This window comes from Grampus griseus (assembly GCF_964374135.1).
Source record: "Grampus griseus genome assembly, chromosome: 15".
Classification (NCBI taxonomy): Eukaryota; Metazoa; Chordata; class Mammalia; order Artiodactyla; family Delphinidae; genus Grampus; species Grampus griseus.
In genome coordinates, this window is record NC_139009.1 from 36,585,989 (window position 1) to 36,609,678 (window position 23,690).

The 23,690-nt window shown below is 36.3% G+C and overlaps 1 protein-coding gene and 1 pseudogene across 2 annotated transcripts in view; one reads left to right on the plus strand and one right to left on the minus strand.

Annotated features, from left to right (window-relative positions):
- The window catches only part of SRBD1 (S1 RNA binding domain 1), a gene marked incomplete at its 5' end in the record, with an annotated part of 230,095 nt that overhangs the window by 96,505 nt on the left and 109,900 nt on the right, over window positions 1-23,690 (minus strand). The window contains 2 exons of the mRNA XM_082672580.1: window positions 1,963-2,045; window positions 11,240-11,331. Of these exons, the coding sequence (XP_082528706.1) occupies window positions 1,963-2,045; window positions 11,240-11,331 (175 nt within the window). The remainder of the gene's footprint in view (window positions 1-1,962; window positions 2,046-11,239; window positions 11,332-23,690) is intronic.
- Window positions 20,776-21,069, plus strand: LOC309834044 (peptidyl-prolyl cis-trans isomerase FKBP1A-like; annotated as a pseudogene). Its single transcript has one exon. The product of its transcript is annotated as a peptidyl-prolyl cis-trans isomerase FKBP1A-like (transcript).

The following is a 23,690-nucleotide window of genomic DNA, read 5'->3' on the forward strand; positions in this document are numbered from 1 at the left end:
TCTGTGGATGTGATTCTTCAGGCTTAATATCTTTAAAGAGTTCCTCAAATTTCTACCCACTGATGGGACCCTTTCTTATTTTTCCCAGACTATTATCAATTGATTCATGTAAGTGAGTGTTTACATAGGTACAGATATATATGTACAACCTTTCTGTCATCTTACGGAATTTGGTGTTGTGCATATGCCAGTGGTGGTGGTAATTTAGTTAGAATATCATGAGCTCTGCCCACCATTTTGATCATTTTCTTAGTGTCATTATTTGCTAAATAGTCTGTACTCCAATGTTAATATGGCCATATCTCTTCATCTCAGACTTGTATATCCAACTCCTAGTTTCCTGTATTTCTTACAGGTACCTCAAATTTAACATGTTTGAAACTGAATTACTAACCTTATCCTCACCATATCTGCTCCACTCAGGCATCCTCAGGACCTTTGGAGCAAATTCTTCACAACTCCTTTTCCCTCACTATTACCAAGCAGTCCCTAAAAATAGATTTAACTTCTTTCCATTTCTACTGCCATTAACTTTGTCCAAGCCACCATTATCTTTCACCTGGAGTAGTCAGAGTCAACATTTAAAAATACAAATCAGATCATGGCATTCCTCTGCTTAAAACTCTTCCTTTACTTCTCATTGCTGTTGGAATGAATTCCAAACTGTTTTCACGTTAAATGCTATCTCTGAATCCAAATCTGGAGACTAGGTCCCTGCTATTTACTTAAAGACCACTTTGATGCCAATAGGTTATTAGCCTCCTGGGCTCTATAAGTTTGACTCTCTCTTTCCTTTGTTTCACTAAGGAACCGAGGTATTCCATAACTTCCATAACTTCACCTTAAATTAATATAACTATAATTTCTCTTAACTATGATGCCTATATCATAAAACTGCTATAAGAGGTATACTCTTTAGTTACTAGGCATTTTATCTATCTGTAGCTAGATCAGTCCCTTTAGGAAGCATCCTCGCCAGTGAACAAGTCCAGTTAAAGGTTTGGATGCCTCTTGGTCTAACTTGCTGTACAATGGGAAAACTCCAGTTAAGTCCCAATATATGACTGGTTAGTCCAGGCTTTGACAGTGTGAGCCTGGGTAAATATCCTAACTACTCTAGGACACAGCTTCTTTTCCTGTCAGATGAGCAGGGTAGGGTTGTATGATCTCAAAGGTCTCTTCCATTTCTAGTGGCCACAGATTCCATGACTTCATATAATATTTCCTTAGAGAAAGTATAGTACCTATCACTCAAATCTCATGAAAATTATATAGAGAGTAATATTCTATTTCAGGCTTAAGAAGAACTTTCATCAAAGAGAAAATAATTCAACTTGAGGTTTCTGGAGACCACTTAAGCCAACATGGATTCATTTTGCCAAGATTTAGTGCTGCCCTCAATTGCCTAAGGAACACAGTCTCAAGAACTGAAAATACAGCAGCAACACCAAGAAGCACTATTACTACTAAACAGTAACAAAAATGAAAGGTTTTAGCTCATACTGGGCAATGACCAAAAACTAACTATAATACTCAAATAGGAATGAAAACAGGAAAAAAAATCACAGTAGGTACCAAAGGCTTCTTCCTGAAAGATCAATAAAGATCAATAGCTCATACTGGTTTAGAAAAAGAGGCAACATACCCCCCTTTCTCCACACCCCTTCCATTTTTACAGCGACATTAAAAGGAGAGGCTCTTCAGATTAAGTTACTAGTCGTATCTAGAGTTTTAATAGTCTTTAAACTGATTATAGTCCATTATGAGCCTTAATCAAAATCATAAAGACCAGGAAAAAAAACTCCCTCCTTCCTGAATAATTTATAACACCTAACTACCTTTCCACAAACTGTATAACCTTTGAAAATGGGAACTTATTCCCACTGACAATTACTATGCCAAGTTTGAGTACCGTCTCTGTACTGATGGATTTCACAAATTAAATGATCCACACTGCTTTACCTGATACATTCCAACTCCAATGTGCTTCGGCTCAATTTTCACTAGCTCAGCTAATGGATCTTGTACACGCCTTGCTATGGAAACTGAAAAAACAGAATCAGAAAACAAGTATGGCTTAATGTAAAAGCAGTATCCAGATAATTACTATTTTAGTTCCTCATAATGCATAGTTATCCCTCTTTATTCCTCCCCCCAAGGAGGCCAACAATTTAACCAAGTTTCAGAGTTCCTTTTTTTTTTTTCCACACAAAAAGTGAATGCAAAATTTCAGGATTAATTATGTCACCAGAACTCCTAGGTATTCCTGAGCACGAACACACTGAAAGGGTTATACATTTGGAAAAACAAATAAAACACTTAGTGGCTATATTTATACAATTACCTGTTCGTTCTTTAAATATAGTATAGTAGGGCACCTCACACTTTGAAGAACAAGTAGATATTTGTTTTACTTTTAAATAATCCTGCATTGCTATAAACATGATACACATTTGTACATTAAATATGCTTATTAGGACTAGATCCTGATAAAGATGAGTAAATGATAGAATCATATCTTATTGCAATCAGAGATCGTTAGTTGATTAGTGAATACTCTTGAATCACCTTGAATATGATTGCAAGATTAGTCTGAGAAGTGATCTGCGTCCCAACTGCTTGTTCCTAACACATGCACAGTCCTAATTACATCCCTTTCTTGACCATTACTTTCCATTTTTAAGAGACTTGAGAGTTAACTTTAAACATCCTTCGTGTCATGATTTTTATTTAGTCATCATTTATTATCATCTTTTTAAAAGCCATATGTTATTAACAAAATCTCATAACTAATTTAGCTTATAAGATAGATTTAGAGAAAAGAAATTTAGTTGCATTGAGTGTTTACAAATGAACAGCTTTTATTTTCTAAACACATGAAAGCTAGTCAGTGTCACCTACTCATACAGAAGGTTGGACGAAATATAAATTCATTAAGTAAAAACACTAAGGCCATTAAAGGAAACCCCATGCCTGTTTTCGTGTTAAATTGTTCAAGGTCTGGTAAAAGAAGCCAACTTCTTAGACGTAACTATCAGATTCTCCAGTCAGTGATTTGTGCCACCTCTCATCAGAGATAAGATCTACTGTGAACGTAAAGTTCACTGCACATTCAAGTCTTTTTCATATCTTTTATGATTACTGCTAACAGACAGTGACAATGGCAGCTTGCAAAGTAAGCTTAGAGAGCAATAAGCTGATGTTTTACAATCTGCCTATTTCTCCCACAGAAGAGATGGGGATTCCAAGGCCTTCACATACACCTTTCTCATCAAATCTCATAAAAAGTTAATTAGTGCAAGCATGCCAGGTTATAGGAGAAATGGTTTCCTTTAATAACCACATTTATAGTCATATGAAAACATATGCCACCAGAGAAATACCTGATATCCTCTAAAACCAAATAGTCAGGCCTCCATATCTGTGGGTTTCACATCCACAGATTCAACGAACTATGGATCAAAAATATTCGAAAAATAAGTTCCATAAAGTTCCAAAAAGGAAAGCTTGAATTTGATGCTCTCAGCAACTATTTATATTGCACTTACAACTATTTACATAACATTTACATTGTATTAGGTATTATAAGTAATCTAGAGATGATTCAAAGTATATTGGAGGATGTGCATAGGTTATATGCAAATACTATGCTATTTTATGTAAGGGACTTGAGCATCCTTGGATTTTGGTGTCTGAGACGGGTCCTGAAACCAATCTCCTGTGGATACCAAGGGACAACTCAACTGTATTATTTCTTTATTCTAGCCTTTACATATATTATACAATAAGAGTGATTTTCAAACACGTACATACATTGCCAAAATATTTTTGGATTAAAAAAACAACCCACAACAGTAGACCAAGTTAAGGTAACAGGCATCAGAACGTTTGCTGTGTAGGAAGGCAATATTAGAAATTCAATAAAAGTATATCAATAATAGGTAAATCTCTCAAATCTACACCTTCAGGAAAACCCACATTATGAAAACCTAAACTTAGAAATTGTGTGAGTAGATCCCATATTTTAACATTTCTGAAATACACAAAAGGCTTTTAAACTATTTTCTACTGGATTCCCTCCTAACAGTTCACTGCCAGTGTATCCTCTGTTCATCCTAATACTGCTAAATATTAGCAACAATGGATTTAAAATGATGGCTTCTAGATAACATATTAATTCTACAATAAGTCCCAATGGCTTCTGGAGTTACACTGTATCCAGTAAACAACCCCCAATACAGATCTAATATTTCTAGAATTGGCTTTTCACTTTCAGATGCTGTTCATTCTGTGTAGCATAGAAACCCAAGCATGGAAGAGATGGGAGGCAGGAGGAGGGAGAGAGATGAACATTGTTTAAAGTAGAATTCGAAAAGTAGTACGCTCAGGCTTTGGAGAAAAGATGGTGGTGTTTTCCTGCTGGCAGGATAATCAAGAGAAGGGTTATGCAATAAACAGTAATAATGATCAGGCTGACAACAGATTTCTGAAAGTAAGAGACAGATAAGTAGTTCAGGCAAAAGGAGTTTAACAGATTGCTGATAAAAAAAAAAAGAAGAGGGAGTAAGAATCATGGCCCGAAAACTTGGGGCACATTCATATTTTGAGACAGAAAAGAGAAGGAGGAAATGGTGAAAGAGGCAGAGAAGGAATGGTGAGGAAAAGTATAGCAGAAGAAGTCAAAAAGACTTCTGGAACATGTTACTTATGTAACATGTTACCCTATGTCCCTATGTCCCCAAGTTTTTAATCCTAGGTACACACTCAAAAGAAATGAAAACATCGGTCTACATAAAATCTTGTACATGGATGTTCACAGCAGCATTATTCATAATAGCCAAAAAGGTGAAAACAACTGATAAATGGATGAATACAATGTGGTATACCTGTATAATGGTAAATTATTTGGCAATACAAAGGAATGGAGTACTGATATATGCTACAGCATGAGTGAACTTTGAAAACACTATGCTAAGTGAAAGAAGCCAGCCAATCACAAAAGACCTCATATTGTAATGATTCCATTTATATGAAATATCCAGAATAGGCAAATCCATAGAGACAGAAGGTAGATTAGTGTTTTCCAGGGATTGGGAAGAAGAGGGGAAGGGGGACCGATTGCTAATGGGTATAGGGTTTCTAGGGGCGATGATAATATTCTAAAATTGGATAGTGGCAATAGTTACACAACTCTGACTATACTAAAAAATGATGACATATACTTTAAAAGGGTAAACTGTATGCTATGTAAACTATATCTCAATGAAGTTGTTATGTATTTTTTAAATGCAGTTTGTCCAAATGTATGGCAAATATTGACTATTTTGCCCACATGTAACGTCAACATTTCTCTGTATCACTGCGACTATTTACCACTGTTTAGGAAGTTCTAGTTAACGCAATTGGAAGAGAAAAGAAAGAAGGTATAATTACTCAAAAGACAGAAACTAGATTATTATTACTTGCAGATGATGACTGTCTACGTAGAAAACCCAAGCAAGTCAACTGAAAAAATATCAGAACTAATAAGATTTCAGTCAGTTGGCTGGTGTCAAGACACCCAGACAAAAACTGATGCTCCACCATATGCCATCAACAACCAATAAGAAAATATCATGAAGGAGAATCCATTCAGTGTCTGTGGTGTGTGTGTGTGTGTGTGTGTGTGTGTGTGTGTGTGTGTGTGTACTGCAGGTGAGTAAGAAAAATAAAATGTGCATAACCTGGATGAAGGTATAAATTTAATAGAATTTCACTGTATTTCTACAGAGTTTGAAAAATATTAGTTAAATGGCTCTGAAGTTTACATAGAAAGGAAGAAATGCATAGGACAAGTGCAATTAAAAAAAACATTAAGGCAAGTCATATTATAAGCCACAGTAATTGAGTCTTGCATTGTAGCAGACTAGACAGACCAAGGAAAAAGGGAAAAAAGTACATATAGGAATTTCATTTTTAATAAATGGTAATTTGTTAAACGGTAATGAAACATATTGTGTAAAGGAAGACAGTAAAAAGCAGGGAAAAGGAGCTTCGACCGAGTGAAGATTATCATCCTAAAAGGTAAGCAACCAGAGAGCCATATGCAGTAGCACTGAAAACAACATTTCCCCCTCATTCATAAGGTATCTTATATCCAAAGAACAAAAGGGGTTCTATTGGTTTTGGTCTTCAGTTCCATGAAATACATAGAAGCTTAAAGCTTCTAGAGCAAATAAATGTATTGCTTAAAAGACTGTACTAAACTGTGTTCTCTTTAAAATTTGCCTTACTCTTGTTATCTGAGAATATCGAAGTGGAAATCTTTATTTTTAAAGTCCAATACTCACTTCTTTTTTGTACTTCCTCTTGCCATCAGACAGCAACAGAGGAATCCCCATGCTGTCTTATTTCATTCAACAACTTCAAATTAGAATTTTTTTCACTAAAAAGCTTATTAAAATGTAGTTTTAATGCTCTTAATGCAAATTTATTATAATCTTGATCCTCTAATTAGTAATTACATTTTTCAATAAGGAGCTGACAAATCTGCTGACCTAATATAAATACTCTATATCTTGATTGCAGTGGTTGTGGCTACCTGACTAGTACAAGCTTTTCAAAATTCATAGATGGTGTACCTAAAAAGGGTGAATTTTACTTTATGCAAATATACCCTTAAATTTGAAAGAAATATCTTTTCTCTAAGGATATCAAACTTTTTCTTTATTTTTCTTCTTTCTGTATAGTCTCTATTTCTTCCATGTAGTGTACCCCACCTCCCACCCCATATTTTGGCATCTGTCTTTAATAGCATAAGTTTTCCTTACATGTTAAGTGACCCCAGACTGTCCATCAGGAGTAGGGTACTAAAAAGCTGACTGTAAGTGCTTTGCTCAAAGGTGAGGTTTGTCAACTGTGGGCTTCACTATAGGGTGATTTGGCCATTTCTTTGTGAAATCTCTGATCTCAGTTTCTTTAAGTGTTTTCTCTTGTGTTAGTCAGAATCCCCTAGTCTCCCACATAAGGTTTCTTTAGGTGTTTTCTCTTGTGTTAGTCAGAATCCCCTAGTCTCCCACATAAGGTATCTACAACAGCATGTCAATAATTATTTAATCTCTCTTTTTTTTTAGTAGGTATTCCCACTCTCACCTATAACCCATGTCCTCCAGTGCAGAAACCTTCGGTTTAACCCTCTCTAGAGAACAATTCTCCAGTCTTCTGCAAAAGTGGAAGAAGGACAGTTACTCAACTGTGTGGAATGGGAGGTCTAATTCATTTCTTCTTTTTTTACTGATGTGAAATTCACATAACATAAACTTAACCATTTTAAGGTGTATCATTCAGTAGTATTTAGTATACTTACAACATTGTGCAAACCACCACCTCTATCAAGTTCCAAAACATTTTCATCACCCCCAAAGGAAACCCTGTACACATTAAACAGTCCCTCTTCATTGTCCCCTCTCCCGAGCCCCTGGCAACCACCAATCAGCTCTCTGTGTCTGCAGATTTGCCCATTTTGGACATTTCACATATATGCAATCATACAATATGTGACCTTTTGTGTTTAGCTTCTTTCACTTAGCATGTTTTCAAGGTTCATCCATGTTGTAGCATGTATCATTACTTCATTCTTTCTTATGGTTGAAAATACCCTTCCATCATATGGATAGACCACATTTTGTTTATCTATTCACTTGCTGATGGACATTTGGGTTGTTTCCAGTTTTGGGCTATTGTGAATAGTGCTGCTATGAGCATCTGTGTACAAGTATTTGCTGAGTACCTGTTTTCAATTCTTTTGAGTATATACCAAGGAGTGGGATTGCTGGGTTATATGATATTCTATGTTTAACTTGATCTCACTGCTTTTTAAACAGACTTTCAATCAATCCTCTTATTTTAGACCCATTCTCAGCCCTCCCAAGATACTTCTAAAGGTGCTTAGTGCATTTCCTGAGTCTTTAGGGTTTCTACGATCTATTTCAGGTTAGCTCTGTTTTCTACAATGCTGTCTCAGTATTCCACTTTCTCAAGTTGGCTAGATCTCATCCGGTTTCCAGCTTCAAAACTATTGTTGCTGTTATCTCCTCTCCCATTCTCCTTGTCCTAGTAAGTTTATGCCTTCATTCTATCAAGTTACTGTCATTTTAATGAGACTTCAGAAGAGAGTGAAGGAGTAACAGGTATATTTAATCTTCATTTTAAATCAGAAATCCATAATAAACTTTTTAATACCAACTATCTACTATTCTATCCATCCAATTTAAACTGTCTCAGTACAATGAATTTATTATGAGGGGAATGTAAGCATATATAAGGATAACTTCTGTTTTCAATAAGCTGATAAACTGGTCAAGAAGATGTAGTAAGATAAAGGTCATTTTCTTACATATGTTTAACACTTGTATGAATGTTGAGGTTCTGTTATATTTGATACGGTAAACTTATGGAGGGTTGAAAGGTAAAACCCACACCCATAGGTAGGTCAGGTCTCAGATGAAGTATGAAGTCATCCCAGGCATCAATCACTAGGAAAGAGAAAGATGCCTAGTGAGAAAAAAGGAACTGAAGTGGAAGTGGGGCCTAGAAAGCCAAGAGTGGAGACTCTCAGTTAATTTCAATATTTGCTTCCAGGACCAGACTTTGAAGACTCAGAATGTCTAGGTAGGTGTTTTGAGTTGATATGGATCAAACATAGTCAATGCCAATGTGGAAACAAGCTAAGACAGAGAAAAATGGCACACCTGCAGTGAATCACAAACTGAAGACACAACTAGGTTTTGAAATCAGAGTAACCAGGACTATATACCAATTCTCCTTTTTATTATTTCCTATTTTCATAGTCTTGTTAGAATGTTGTGATCTTGTTCCCTTATAATACTGTGGCAGTTATGCACCCACATGTGCCAGTGGTGAAGAGGAAATAGCAGCCCCCTTAGCAAAGGGAAGTCTGAGGAACTGCCACCTCCTATATAATATTTTTCTAATGCCCTGTTGGATGATTACCTTTCAGTGCCCACTTGGGAGGCTCTGAATTTTATTTTCTATAAAGAAAAGTATCCTTTTATTACAGAAGTTACGTACATAAATATTATGTACACACTTGGCTATGCAGCCTCATTAAGCCTTGGTTTCCTCATCTGTAAAGTGGGAATAATAAATGACTCATAGGGCAATTGTGAGGATTAAATAAAATAATCCTGGTAATGTATTTATCACAATGTTTCATATATATTAAGTGCTTAAAAAAGATTAGTGTTAGCAGCTCCCTCCTCCTGTTATTATTATTACTATTGTTATTACAAGGCAAGTACCAAAAGAGAACATGGCAAGGAGGCAGAGACCACACTGAGTTGATGTGACATAGAGAAAAGCTTCACTGAAGAAGCAAGACTTTGAGCTGGGATCTGAGTTTGAAAAGATGACCATTTTAGGGGACTTCCCTGGTAGTCCAGTGGTAAAGAATCTGCCTTCCAATGCAGGGGACGTGGGTTTAATCCCTGGTCAAGGAACTAAGATCCCACATGCCTTGGGGCAACTAAGCCCTCGCACCTCAACTAGAAAGCCCGCGTGCCACAAACTACAGAGCCCAAGTGCTCTGGAGCCCAAGCACTCTGGAGCCCAAGCGCCACAACTAGAGAGAGAAAACCCACACGTCACAACTAGAGAGAAAGCTGAGTGCCACAACGAAGACCCGAAGCAGCCAAAGAAATTAAAATAAAATAAATAAATAAAATAAATAAATATTTTTAAAAGAAAAAAGAAAAGATGATCATGTTAGTCAGGGGACTGTGTCGTCGAATGAACAACTGAAGGGAAACTACAAGCTCTTTTGGATCAAAAAAGAAGTTTTTAACTTTAGATTAACGCAAAAATTTTCAAATACATATCATCAGGTGTAGATTTTAAGAACAGTCAATGAAATTTAATGAGAATATTTAAGGAAAAAAAATTAAATAAAAAGTCTATTTCCCCTAATTTGGAATTTCCCCAAATTGGGGGATTAAGAGATACCAACTACTATATATAAAATAGATAAACAACAAGGATATATTGTATAGCAATGGGAATTATAGCCATTATCTTGTAAGAAGTTATAATGGAGTATAATCTGTAAAAATACTGGATCACAATGCTGTGCACCTGAAACTAATATAATATTGTAAATCAACTATACATCTATTAAAAAAAATAAATAAATCAGTAAACACACATACACAAGCCACTTCTAACAAAGTAGTCTAAACATCCACCTATTACACAGGAAAATGCTCTGACCAGATCTATATTTTGCTTGTGATACCAATTATTGTCATTAGATGTACCAAAATATCTTTTTTAAAAATAAATTTATTTATTTATTTATTTTTGGTTGCATTGGGTCTCTGTTGCTGTGCGCAGGCTTTCTTTTTAGATGCAGCAAGCGGGGGCTACTCTTCATTGCAGTACCCTTCATTGCAGGCTTCTCATTGCAGTGGCTTCTCTTGCTGCGGAGCACGGGCTCTAGGCACGCAGGCTTCAGTAGTTGTGGCTCCCGGGCTCTAGAGCGCAGGCTCAGTACCTGTGGCGCATGGGCTTAGCTGCTACGCAGCATGTGGGATCTTCCCGGACCAGGGCTCGAACCCGTGTCCACTGCATTGGTAGGCATATTCTCAACCACTGTGCCACCAGGAAACCCTCAAAATATCTTTAATTTCTTCACACACAAGATTTAAACTATTCCACATCACAGAAACCAAAGCAATTTTATACAACTAAAATCAAATCAGGCTGATTTAAACAATATAGTAATGACAATTCCTATTAGCAAGGCAAGAGAAACTGGTCATTTAACAAATATTTAGCTATAGCCTGAAAGTCTGTGCATGTTTATACATTTGCACTTTAAATATTTTATGTTAATATATTACTTTCCTCCAACAAAAAGCTGTAATAAGTAATATTTTGCAATAATAATAAGAGGACTGAGTATTTTATTGTTTTTACTATTAACTCTCTAGCATTTCATTTTACTAAAGATGTTCTGGGCTAGTTTTTCACCACACTCTAGAATACTATGCAGTGTTCTTTAAAAGCAGTATTCTTCTACTTCTTTTCCATAATTCCCAGTATTATTCCAATCAAACACTTTCTTTCTAACATGACTGCAATATATCTTCTAAAATTCCTTGGATATTTAAATATTTTGCTTGCTACAAATACAAGTCCAAAATATCAAAATCGCACGCTTTAGTGATGACCCACAGTTTCTTACCTGCACTTCTCAAATTAGGGTCCAGTCCTGGCATCTCTTTATTAGCTTCAGGGCTGACACTGTAGACTGATGCTCCTGCTTCACTGACGATACTGAAAAGAAAGAAAAGGGGAATATCATTTTCCAAACTTTCTACCTGCCCCAAGAAAATAAATGAATGAAACTAGGTATTATAAGAAAAGAAAACTGCAGGGCAAAGCACTCTCTTTATATTTCAATGATACCTATACTATTTAATTTTACATTAACATAAAGTGATTAAGCAATGCTTATTTTCTACACATAGGAAATACACAGGCTTAAATCCATAATGAATTCATTCAGTCGTTTTCTGTTTAAGAGAGAGTTTATAAATGAACACAGTGGATACTCCTCCATGATGCCAACATCAAAATTTTCAGAATACTTAGCTCCTCTTGTGTTTATAATCCATTATTGACTGACATTTATGACTCCCGTCTGAATCATTCTAAAGCATCTTGGGAAGCACAGACATGTGTGTGGATATGTGCATATGTGGATATACACAAAAAACCATTGCCATAAACATTGCCATTATTATTACTTGGTTATAATTAAAAACCACAATGTGAAAAGGAAGGGGAGCAGACAGGATCCCACTTCTTTTCAAGAGGGTCTGAAATCATCCTTTTGGTGAACTTGAAACATACCACTTCAGGCAGGTGTTAAACCACTTCATTTCATCACTTCTTTAATCAAAGCATCACACATATCATCCTGTTCCGTTCTTCTTTGGCTCCATATACTTTACAATCCACAATGGCAGCACTCTCTTACAGATGACGGTTGTATAGTGGTTGACATTTGTACAGTTTACCAAACATTTTAAAATTAGAGGCTTTCTATATGACATAATACGTAAAGAAGCATCATCTACTTTAAGTATTTACAATACCTTTGGTTCTCTACCATGTGACCATCTAGATGTCACAATTCAAAAGCAGAAACATGTTAGTGCTTAATTTTTAATCCACTCTTAGAAACCTCTCCCATTCTCTGCTCTTCAGTAGTTACTTCAATTGTTAGACAAGTTGAGCAGATAACTTTTAACATTATTGCCCCAGTGTAACAACTCAACACTGATAAGTAAAATGTGAAATGGTTAGTTCGCTACTCCAAAGAGTTCTTTGAAGAACTCTTGATTGAACTTTGACAACAATTATAAACCACAGAGACTTGAGAAGATTATTTGGGGGCAACGAGAAGATTTATATCTTTTGCAACCAAGATCTACTAACCCAAATTTCGTAATAGGCAAAATGAACACTCTGCAACTGAAAAGCAAGGCTGCTCATCCTGTTCCTCATCAACAGCATCATCATGATACAATAAGAGGTGCATATTATATACAAAGCACAAAACCAACCCCTTTATGAAACAGGATAAATAAGAATAGTCAGCCATCAGCCATGGAAAATTTGGTTTCAAACACAAATGAACACTCAGCCTAACAAATTTTTTTCTAAAAAACCAGAGTATCTGTGAAGTGCAGAAAAAAGAATATTTTAAAAAATCTTACCACAAATTTATTTTCTGGCATTGCCAGAAGCCTCCAAAATTACCTCTATTTGAGCAAAGGAACTTAAATGGTAAATAAAAGTTCCCATTAACTGTGGGCTTCAGCAGTTGGGTACCTGAGAATTTGCTGGGTGATTCACTGTCTCTTGGAAGTTATAATTCTCAAAAGACTGAGGGAAACTGTTGCAAAGAAAAACACTCAGATAATAAATATTCCTCCAAATACCAAATTGCCACTTCTTTTAAACAGAGGAATACAAAACAGATGTGACACGCTGCACCCAAAGATTTTAGATTAACATTAATATTAAATCAATACAAAATGCAGTAAATTTCATATGCTTTAGTTACTAGACAGCATGGGTCCAATAAACTGTTCAGTACTACGCACAGATCAGAATGCTTAAATAATCTAAATGAAGAGAAAAAGCTCAACACTGATTACTTCAATATAAAACATATAAGGATCTAAGAAGTATATGTGGCAAGAGTTAAGTGAAAGAAATCAAGCTGGGAGTGGTGATGATTCTTTCCAGGAGAAGCTGCTAAGAACAAAAGTTATAGCCTTTCCCCCCTTCCTTTTTTTCTTTCCTATTTAGAGTTCAAGGATAGACATTAACTAGAAAGTATGCTAGATTTCACAAGGCACTTTCTGTTTATTAGGAAGTTTCCCAATAAACTATTAGAAAATTATTCCAATTATCTCTAGTATATTTTGAGGAAAGCAAAAGTAAACTTTGCACAAAATACAGATATCTAACATTTAATACGTATCATATGTCACAAAACAAATTTCACTCAGGTGTAAACTAATTAGGCTCATAATCTTAGCAATTTGATTATTTTATTTACTTTGCCATAAAGCAGACAAGACTCTGAGTAAAATTTATAATTTTGGGGGAATTTAACTGACACAGTTCTAATTGAACTCAAAGGTTTTGAGATTATTACAGTACTTGAAGCCCTTTCAAATTGTTTGTTTAGACAAATGCCTAAATAGATACATATCGTATATCAAACTTCAAATATATGAAAGTACACTTCAGAAGCTACCACTGGACTTAACGTTTTAGCAGATCTATGTGTTAATGTGCTAATTCTTTAGAATTAAATTGATAATTTTTAAAGCACTTTATCTAATTCAGCACTTTTCTAGAGTCTTTCTAGGCTTTTTAATCTGAAAATATATACGTATAAACCACACACTCATAACCTAAAAAACAAGTGAAATGCCCACAATATAGATGGATTTACTTTTAAATTCATTTAAAAAATTTTAACAAAAACCCTGCAAGTTAAAAATGCCAATTTTTGTTATCTCAAGTAAAATTCAATGCTGTTACATAAATCTGATCATTTATCAATATAACGTACTTTATTTTTTACACAAATATATGTTTAAACCACAGAATTTATATCTCCACAGTTTATAAGTCTCTTCTACCAAGATAAATTGTATGTTGATGAATCTTTTAAAACCACGCTTGCAAGTACTTTTCTTACAGTGCCTATTCATTCTGACAGTAAAAGAAGGGCAACTTCTTTTGCCAAATTGAGATGGGAGAATTTTTTTCATGAGAGAGGAAAACTAGCTGGTTTTTTTAAGTTATTGGGCTAATAGTTTTCACATTCATTTACAAGGTTGCTTGAAGCCTCTGTATGAGTCTCCTCCCCTCTTCTTATTTCCCAAATATGAAAATAGCTTTTTTGTTTTTCTTATTTTAAAATAAATTGCATGCTTCCTATGTTAACAAGAAAATTCAATTCAAAGTTAACCTACTTAAATGAAAACACAATTAATATTTAGTAAGCTATCAAAAATCAGCCGGGATATATTTGCTTAAACTAATAAAAACTGATTTCTCATTTTTTATAAAAGTATACTAGAATTGCTTAAGTGTTACCAATATCTAGAAGCTTCCTTTTCCTTCTGCCCACCGAAAAAAATAGGTACTAAAAAGCTCCGATACTAAATGCACAGCTCATTTCACTAAAGTTTTAAAAATAATTTATCTAAAAAGTTTTTCCAAATTTTCAGGCTGAGAAACATTCATATGAAGAGAGGGTAGGTAAATGACCTAAGTTTCTCAACAAGTAACAGAAAATGCTATAAAAAGTTAATCAACACAGATCTTAAGTTTTTGCTTTGCATATGAGAACCTGTTTTGAAGTATGAAAGGATAGCTGTTTGTATTTTGGGGATAGGAGACAAGGCCAAAAACCAAACCACCATAAATAAAAGGGGCTCTAGGGTTTAATGTTTAAAGGATACTTATTTCTAAAAAAAAAATCAAAGCAATTTTAAATTCCTTTATTTAGTGATGAATTGTCATTTCAGGGAGCCTCAAATGAGCAATACCTAGTCACTTTAAAAACTAACATGGGAATTCCCTGGCAGTCCAGTGGTTAGGACTCCACGCTTCCAGTGCAGGGGGCACGAGTTCGATCCCTGGTTGGGGAACTAAGATCCCGCAAGCCATGCACACAGCCAAAAAAAAAATTTTTTTAATTAAAAATAAATTAAAAACTAAGGTAATCTGGTGATGATAAGGAAGCAGGGGAACAAATAAAATCCTATACTATTGAAGATATTTAAACTGTAAAACTCTTTTGGATGGTAATTTGAAAATATAGATCAAAAGTCACAAGAATATACATTCTTTCTGAACTGGCTATTATATTTTTAAGAATTTATATGAAGGAAATTTTAATTTACACAAAAATTTAAACAGCGTTATTCATCACAGCATAGCTCCGACCAAAAGAAACTGAAACCAAAATGCCTATCATTAAAGAGTTCTTTAATGAAAACCTATACTGTCATTTAAAATTACTGTTGTAATGTATTAAGTGGAAAGGCTGGTTATAAAAGTAAGACATGAGACCACCTTTGATATTTTTAAAATATAGGTATATACAAAAGAAAAAAAGGTTTATGTTAATATTAATAGTACTTAACTATGAGTTATTCCTTTAAAAGAATTTTTATTTCTTTAAATTTTTCTGCAATAACTGTAATATTTATTTGTAAAAAGAAAAAGTTTAAAATTTAAGTTTCAAATGACCATTATTTACCTGGCCAGGAGATCCAATGTTGCATAATAGCCAACATTTTTTTTTAATCAAACTTTCTTTTAAAGTTATCAAAGTTATTTTGAACTTAAGTGTGGGTAAATATGTCATTTGTTAGTAATAACTTCCAAACATGACTCCTAGGAAACCTCAAATAATAATATTTTATGATATTGTTTTATAACATGAAAGAAAGGTCAAGAATAACTCTTGATTTGTACATACAGGTCATATAAAAATCAAATGCACAATGAAAAATTTTATAAGAAAGTACATATAATATACAGTTTAAAGTTGTACTTAGTCCTTGGCCTGTGCATCCAACCCCCAAGTTATTCTTCATGAACACCACAGCACAATCAATTCACTACCCACAACAGAAAAGGTGTGAGGTGACACAGTTGTATACCAGGAAAGTAGTGTGTGTGAGAAAAAAAAACACTAAAGGCAAAATATGGTGAAAAAGAAAAAGAGCAGAAATACACCACCTCAAGATTTCAATGGCACCAAATTTACATGTAGGTATGTAACACTAGCACCATCTGGTGGAAGACCAGTTAGATGCCATTCTCCAACTATCACAGTTTTTTAAAAAAAATTCTAAGCTATCTTTCAAAGAATGAGCATTTTCCAAAGAGAACGAGTCTAGCAATGGTACAGTAATTATTTACACAGAGGACCCATAACAAGCCTGTGAGAACTTAAAATGTCTACCAAACAGAGGGTGAGTATATCCCGGGATGGACATCTTATCACATCCACTGAGCAGTATTTCAACAATACAGAATTCCCTTGGCTACTTTTCCTTCAGTGTCTCATAGCATATCAGATGAACACTTTCTAGCCACAAAAGAAACCTAAAAAGGACAACCCCAAATTAGCAACTACCAAACAGAACTGTAATTTGGAATTTGGGGTTCCTCAAAGTAACAGCTACCGACTCTTCTGGGCCATAAACATAACAATAGTATTCATTCCACATGAGAATCTGATTCTGGTTTATGTTCACAATGATGCTGAGCTGCTACAATGTACCACAATGTGTAAAATTATTACACTTAAATCACTTCTACTGCTGTCAGTGGGCCACTCAATTTGACAAAATCACTGGTACCTTCAAATGCCATCAAGGGGAAAGCCAATTAACAAACTGAAGGACAAAGATGGAGAGCTTCTCTCTATTTGTAGGTTGAGTCCCTCTGTTGAGGTAGAAGCAGTTTCTGACAAAGAATGGAACCAGCAGAAATTGTCGGTCTCCACCACTCTCAGGGTAAGCATTCCTTTTATTTTCTTTCTCCCTTCCCTTCACTGTCTTCTGTTTTCCTTTTAAAAACAAAAATTCCTCCTTTATTTTTTTTTCCCCATTTATGTTTGAGTCCAACATGAAGTTGTTACAAGTACTGCACAGTACCACTAAAGGGAGCTCAAGGAAAAAAGTCACAGCAGCAACCAACCACAAGGCCTGATGCCTAAGTGGTGTTAGACTAGGCACAAGGACAAGGGCCCCACTGAACCAAGACACGAAAAGCAGGCTTGAAGAGCAGAACACTGGGACATCCCTGGAGGCGCAGTGATTGAGAGTCCGCCAGCCAATGCAGAGGACACGGGTTTGAGCCCTGGTCCGGGAGGATCCCACATGCCCCAGAGCAGCTGAGAATGTGTACCACAGCTGCTGAGTCTGCGCTCTGGAGCCCGTGAGCCACAACTGCTGAAGCCCGTGCACCTGGAGCCTGTGCTTCGCAGTGGGAGAGGCCACCGCAATGTGAGGTGTGCACACCGCGGGGAGGAGTGGCCCCTGCTTGCCGCAGCTGGAGAGGACCCACGTGCAGCGGTGAAGACCCAACGCAGCCAAAAAAGTAAAATTAATTAAAAAAAAAAGAGCGGAACACTAACTGTGAAAGAGGCTGTTGTTTGCAGCAGTACTGTAAGCATTCCATGTTCGCTACTAACGAGTTCCCAAAAACTAACAGGGCAAGGAAGAAATACTGATCTAATTTTTGTGCTTTCATCAACATTTTGAAATGTCCTGATTTAAAGAACATGATGTCAACCTACCTGCCATCCCTACTGCCCCAAACATACCAAAAAGTATGCTTCTCCTGATTCTTGCAGTTAACTCCAAAACGGTCAAATTTTTAGGTACTCAGCTTGTATTTACTCATAGAATAACAGATTATCTGTGTTTGTTTATTCTTGTTCAAATGCAACTCTACATTTAGATATTAATCTAAGAGTATGAACTGGAGAGTTTTCTTACAAAGGGAGAAGTTTGTTTATTTTTTTCTTTTCTATCCCTATGTTTTTTTTAAGCTTAAGTACATCTATAGGAATTTATCCACTAATAAATAAGTGGAATTCAGACTGCTACGGCATAGACTTTTCAGAATGAAACTTATTGCAAGATATTTTATTCCTTTATTATCCATCCAATAACAGAAGTCAGAATCAGAATTACTAATTTAGAGGGTTATAATATTCTAATATTTTGCTAATAATAAGTGCTAAATAATAAAATGTGAATTATTAAAAGTTTTAAGAAAGAACAAAAAAGAGAGAAGCAAAGGGAAAAAGATAATGAGAAATAAAATAATTAAAGAGAGAGACAGAAGCCAAGATACACTTTGCCAGCAACTAACAGCCCAGTTCTTTTTACCTACAGTTGAATAAAGTTTTGGAAATAACAATGGTTTGTGCTACATTCCCTAATATTCTTCCAAATGCTACTGCTAAAAAGCTCAGTGGACTCCACTAATAAGTCACATACATTTTATCAGTTTTCACATCCTGTTACTCACTCCTCTTTTTCTCCCTTGTCTGATGTTTGTTTTTGCCTCCCACCCCCCACCCTGCCAATCTCTACTTTCCTCTGACGTGAACTTATACCTCTGTAGAAGTCATCACCGCCCACTTAAGGGACCCTATCTACAAACTTCACTTAACACATTCACCAACCAGCAGTCTCCAGTTTGAATCATCAGGCTCTTTTCTGGGGCAGCCTCAAACTTTAGAATTTCTTCTGGCCACCCAGATAATGCTAGGGGAAAAAAAACCCAAACAAACTCTGAAAGCACAGGCCAAATGTAAGATGACGACTCTAGATCAACCACTTTTTCTAATCGTGGTTTTCAAAAGTACACTGAACAGATGGAGGGAGAAAATGAGTTGTTCAGTTCAGCTGGCTGCTCCATTTACTACTTTATCTATGGTCAGATCTTTACTTTCTTGGGATCACTGCACATTTCTGGCTCTGCTATATTACACTGTGTAAATATTTAGGAGAAATAATTCCTTTCAAGGATCTAAACTTCCACTGTCGTTATGGCAAATGAACCTGTTTATGCTATGTTTGTTAAGTAACAGCAAGCCTAAAAGAACACAGGAATTTACTAATATATGTGGTACACAAACATCACAATCATAAAGCTTCTCATAGGGTCATATCAAGAACATGAAAGGCCAGTTTATTTTTACTCCCACTGCCCTGTAATTTTCTTTAACTCTACTACAACAGTCCTTAATTCAAACCTTTCCTACAGTTACAGTAACAGGGTAGACTGAATGGACATAAGCTGTACCAAAACTACTCACATCTCCATTTAACCTTCCTTGATTCTCAAGTGGTTATCAAACTTAATCCTACATCTGAATCTGCTGGAGGTTGTTAAAACACACATTGCCAGGCTCCACCCCCAGAGCTTCTGCTTCACTGGCGCTGAGAATTTGCATTTCTAACCAGTTCACTGGTGATGCTGATGTTGCTGGGACCATATAGGTTTTAAAGTCTTATTAAGGTATAACTTACATTTCATAAAGTTCACCCATCTTAAGTATACAATTCAATGACTTTTAGCAAATGTTGTACAATCATCACCAAAATCCAACTTCAGAACATTTCCATCCAGAAAGATCCTTTGCGCCCATTTGCAGTCCTCATTCCCCTCTCCAATCCTAGGTATCCACTAATTTACTTTTTGTCTCTATACATTCACCTGCCTGGACATACCATATAAATGGAATCATAAAATATGTGGTCTTTTCTGTCTGGCTTCTTCACTTAGCATAATGTTTTTGAGATTCATTCATGCTATAGTATCAGTACTTCTTTTTTATTGCTGAATAGTATTCCACTGTTCTAGAAATACCACATTTTGTTTATCCATTCACCAGTTGATAGAATTTGGGGTTGGTCCAAGTTCTCTGGTATTATGAATAATGCTGCTATAAACATTCATTTACAAATATTTGTGTAGACTTATGTTTCATTTCTCTTGGATATATTCCCAGGAGTGGAAATGCTGGGTTGTAAATTCATGTCTAATTTTTTAAGAAACTGCCTAAGTACAATGAATAAGGGCTCCAGTTTGTTCATTTCCTTGACAATACTTGCTGTTGCCTTTTTGACAACTATTCTAGTGGTTATGAAGTGGTATCTACTTCTAGCTTATTTTACATTTTTAAATCATTGATGATGTGAACACTTACTCAATGTCTTTGTTGGCCTTTCCCAATCTTCTTTAGTAGAATATCTGTTCAAATCTTTGCCCATTTTTATTTGGCTTGTCTCCTTATTATTGACTTATAAGTGTTTTTATGTATAAATACAAGTCCTGCATCAGATACATGATTTGCAAATATTTTCTCCAAATTTTTGGTTTGTCATTTTCCTAATGGTCTTTTGAAACATAAAAGTTTTAAATACTGATGAAGTCTAGGACTACACTTTGAGAGCCAGTGTTCTAAAGCCTCAGGTGGGGCATGCGGTGGTGCGTGCGTGCGGCGCCGTTGAGCAATGGGATAAGTTAGAGGGGCGGCGCCGCCGCCAGGCCCACTCTCCGTCCACTCCACACGTCGCACCGCCCGCCCGCTGCCCAGCGTCCGCCGCCTCCTCCGCCATGGCAGTGGAGGGAGGAGACCATCTCCCCGGAGATGGGCACACCTTCCCCAAGCACGGCCAGACCTGCGTGGTGCACTACACCAGGATGCTTGAAGATGGAAAGAAATTCGATTCCTCTAGGGACAGAAACAAGCCCTTTAAGTTTGTGCTGGGCAAGAAGGAGGTGATCTGAGGCTGGGAAGAAAGAGTTGCCCAGATGAGCGTGAGTCAGAGACCCAAACTAACTGTCTCCCCAGACTATGCCTACACTGCCTCTGGGCACCCAGGCATCATCCCACCAAATGCCATTCTCATCTTTGACGTGGAGCTTCTAAAACTGGAATGACAGGAACGGCCTCCTCCCTGAGCTCCCCGTTCTTGGATGTGCCATGGAAGGATCTGGCGCCTCCAGATGTGCACAGCGAGTCCATATGGAGCTTTTCCTGAAATTCCACTACACTCTTTGTATAAGCACCTTCCTTGGCTGAATGTGTTCCGTCACCAGCTTTGCTCTTCCCCTTTCTCCTGGTATGTATGTTGAGCTGAACTACATTACATAAACCTCGAGTTACTCATTTTAGTTTGTTTTCATTTTGGGGTGAAGACTGAGTTTCAGTCCTTTGGATCTAGGTTTCCAGTTAAGTACTAGTCAAGTGTTAACAGCACAAGAAATGGGTTGACTTCAGAATAGGAACTGGTGTGTGGGGTGCAAGAATCTTTATTTTATTTTGGATGAAAGTTTTATCTATTATATATATCTATTAAACATTCTTGCTGCTGTGCTGCAGAGCCATAGCTGATTTGAGGCGCTCTTGAGGACCGAATTATTCTCCAAGTTGAGAGACATCCTCGGGTTGAATGAAAAGCCCGACCCCAAACTAAAGTGGCCTCCACTGCCCCACCCTCCCCTCCCCTTAACCCTCTGCCTTTTGAAAGCATATCCTTTTCACTGAGATGTTGGACACTACAGGGTCTGTCCCTGGGCTAGCAGGGACCTCTGAAGCCTTCTTCATGGCCTGGCTTTTTTTTTTCTTTCCATCCTGTGGTTTTTCTAATGGATATTCAGGACTTTCGTAATCTCATAGCTATCCAAGCTCCACTTCCTAAATTTTAAGGACTTTAATCAAAAGTTAAATTGAAGGCGCTGTTTGTAGACACTTCACACCCATGAAAGCCCAGCCATCATGACAAATCCCTGAGTGTTGTCTTAAGAAAATGATGCTGGTCATCACAGCTTCAGCATCTCCTGTTTTTTGATGCTCAGCTCCCCCTGCTGATCTCAGAGTTTCCTGGCTTCTCCCTCTCACCCCTCTGCTGTCCTGTGTAGTGATGTGGTGAGAGAAACTGCTGCCTACTCCCTTACCTCCACACTACATATGAGTTTCAAGTTTTATTATTGCAATACAAGTGCTTTATGCCGGCTTTTCTCAACAACAACAAAAATGCCTCAAAAATTCAAAAGAAATAGTAAACCCTTGAAAAATGTGAAAGCTTAGTGGTTTCCATCTGCAATAAGCAATATGTAAATGTCATGCATAGTATCTGCTTTTCTGTTTTGTTTTGTTTTAGCAAAGCCTATCAGAACTACCATCCTAAACATACTTATTCTTTTTATGAGAAAGGGAAAAGAGAACTTGCAGCTTACTGGCTTTAATACATTATGGAATGAATAAATTCAGCTGCAGGTGGGCCTACCTGGGAATGCTGGATGGCATGCTGGCATTAAAGAACATGGACCCATGTCACCGTTTTCAGAAGCATTGGTCAGTCCATGGCTTTTGACACCATTCTTAAGAATATAAGAAATATGTCCACCTTACAAACTAATGGGAATAAAGATAAATGGTGCACCATAGAAGATATTATAGAAAAAGAGCATATTACCTGAAAGATACATTTGATTTATTTTGATATTTTTATTAGGCTTCACGTCAGGGCATTTTAAAACAATTCATATACCAGTACAGCCCTTTCTTTGTTGAAAATTCACTGTACCTTAAGTGAAGAGGAGCCAAAGATGGCAGCTAAAATTCAAATCTTGTCTAGGACCATAACTTGCAAATGTATAAAACATACTTCAGGAAAATATAGGATATGTTTGATTCAGGTATAAGCAATATTAAGATGATTCATTTCCAGGGTGAAACCCAAATTACTACACGTTTACCTCTTGATGATTATCCATGTCCACAAATCATAACAAAACAAATCATAAGAAAAAGAAGCTTATATGAACACACTATTTCTATAACCATGCCCTAAGATACAGATTTTGTGATTTTATGGAAAAACTATAATGATAAGAAGGATCCAGTTAAAAGATAAAGAAAACCCATTTAAATTTGCAACAACAATCCTTCTTTATATAATTCAAGTCAACCTAGGACCCAAAGCAAGAAGTTTTGTATACTGAAGAATTCCCATGCTTCTGCTATGAAATGTTTTCAAATATTTATGTTCTTATTCATGGACCCTGCTCATAAAAGCCGTTAGTCCTCATTGCCTTTCAGTTGCTGGAGATGGATTTTATTATTCTACTAGTCTTTATAAATTACAATACAAGGAAGAAGTCTGCTGGCCAAAACTCATTCTCCTTTTTTCACTGAGCCGCTCAAAGCCACTTAAGAAGTTGTCCAAAGAGATGTCAGAGAATACAGTTTCCCAAGTGATCCACAGTCTCTCAACATGGTCTGGCTCCTAATAAAACTTACAGGGCATCTCATCCAACCTTTTTACATTTTTTGCAATTCAAAATAACTAAAGTTATTGGAACATCTTTCCCAAATTACACAAAATTAAGCTATCATCATCTCTGTGATGTTACTGGCCCTGAGATCCAAGATAAAGATCAAGATGTAAGAAATAAAGGAAAGAGTTTACTCAACAGCATACAGCCAATTATAATTTATCCATAAGATTGAAAGGTAGGAATAAGCAAAATAATGTTAATAGGTTTTTAAGCCTTCA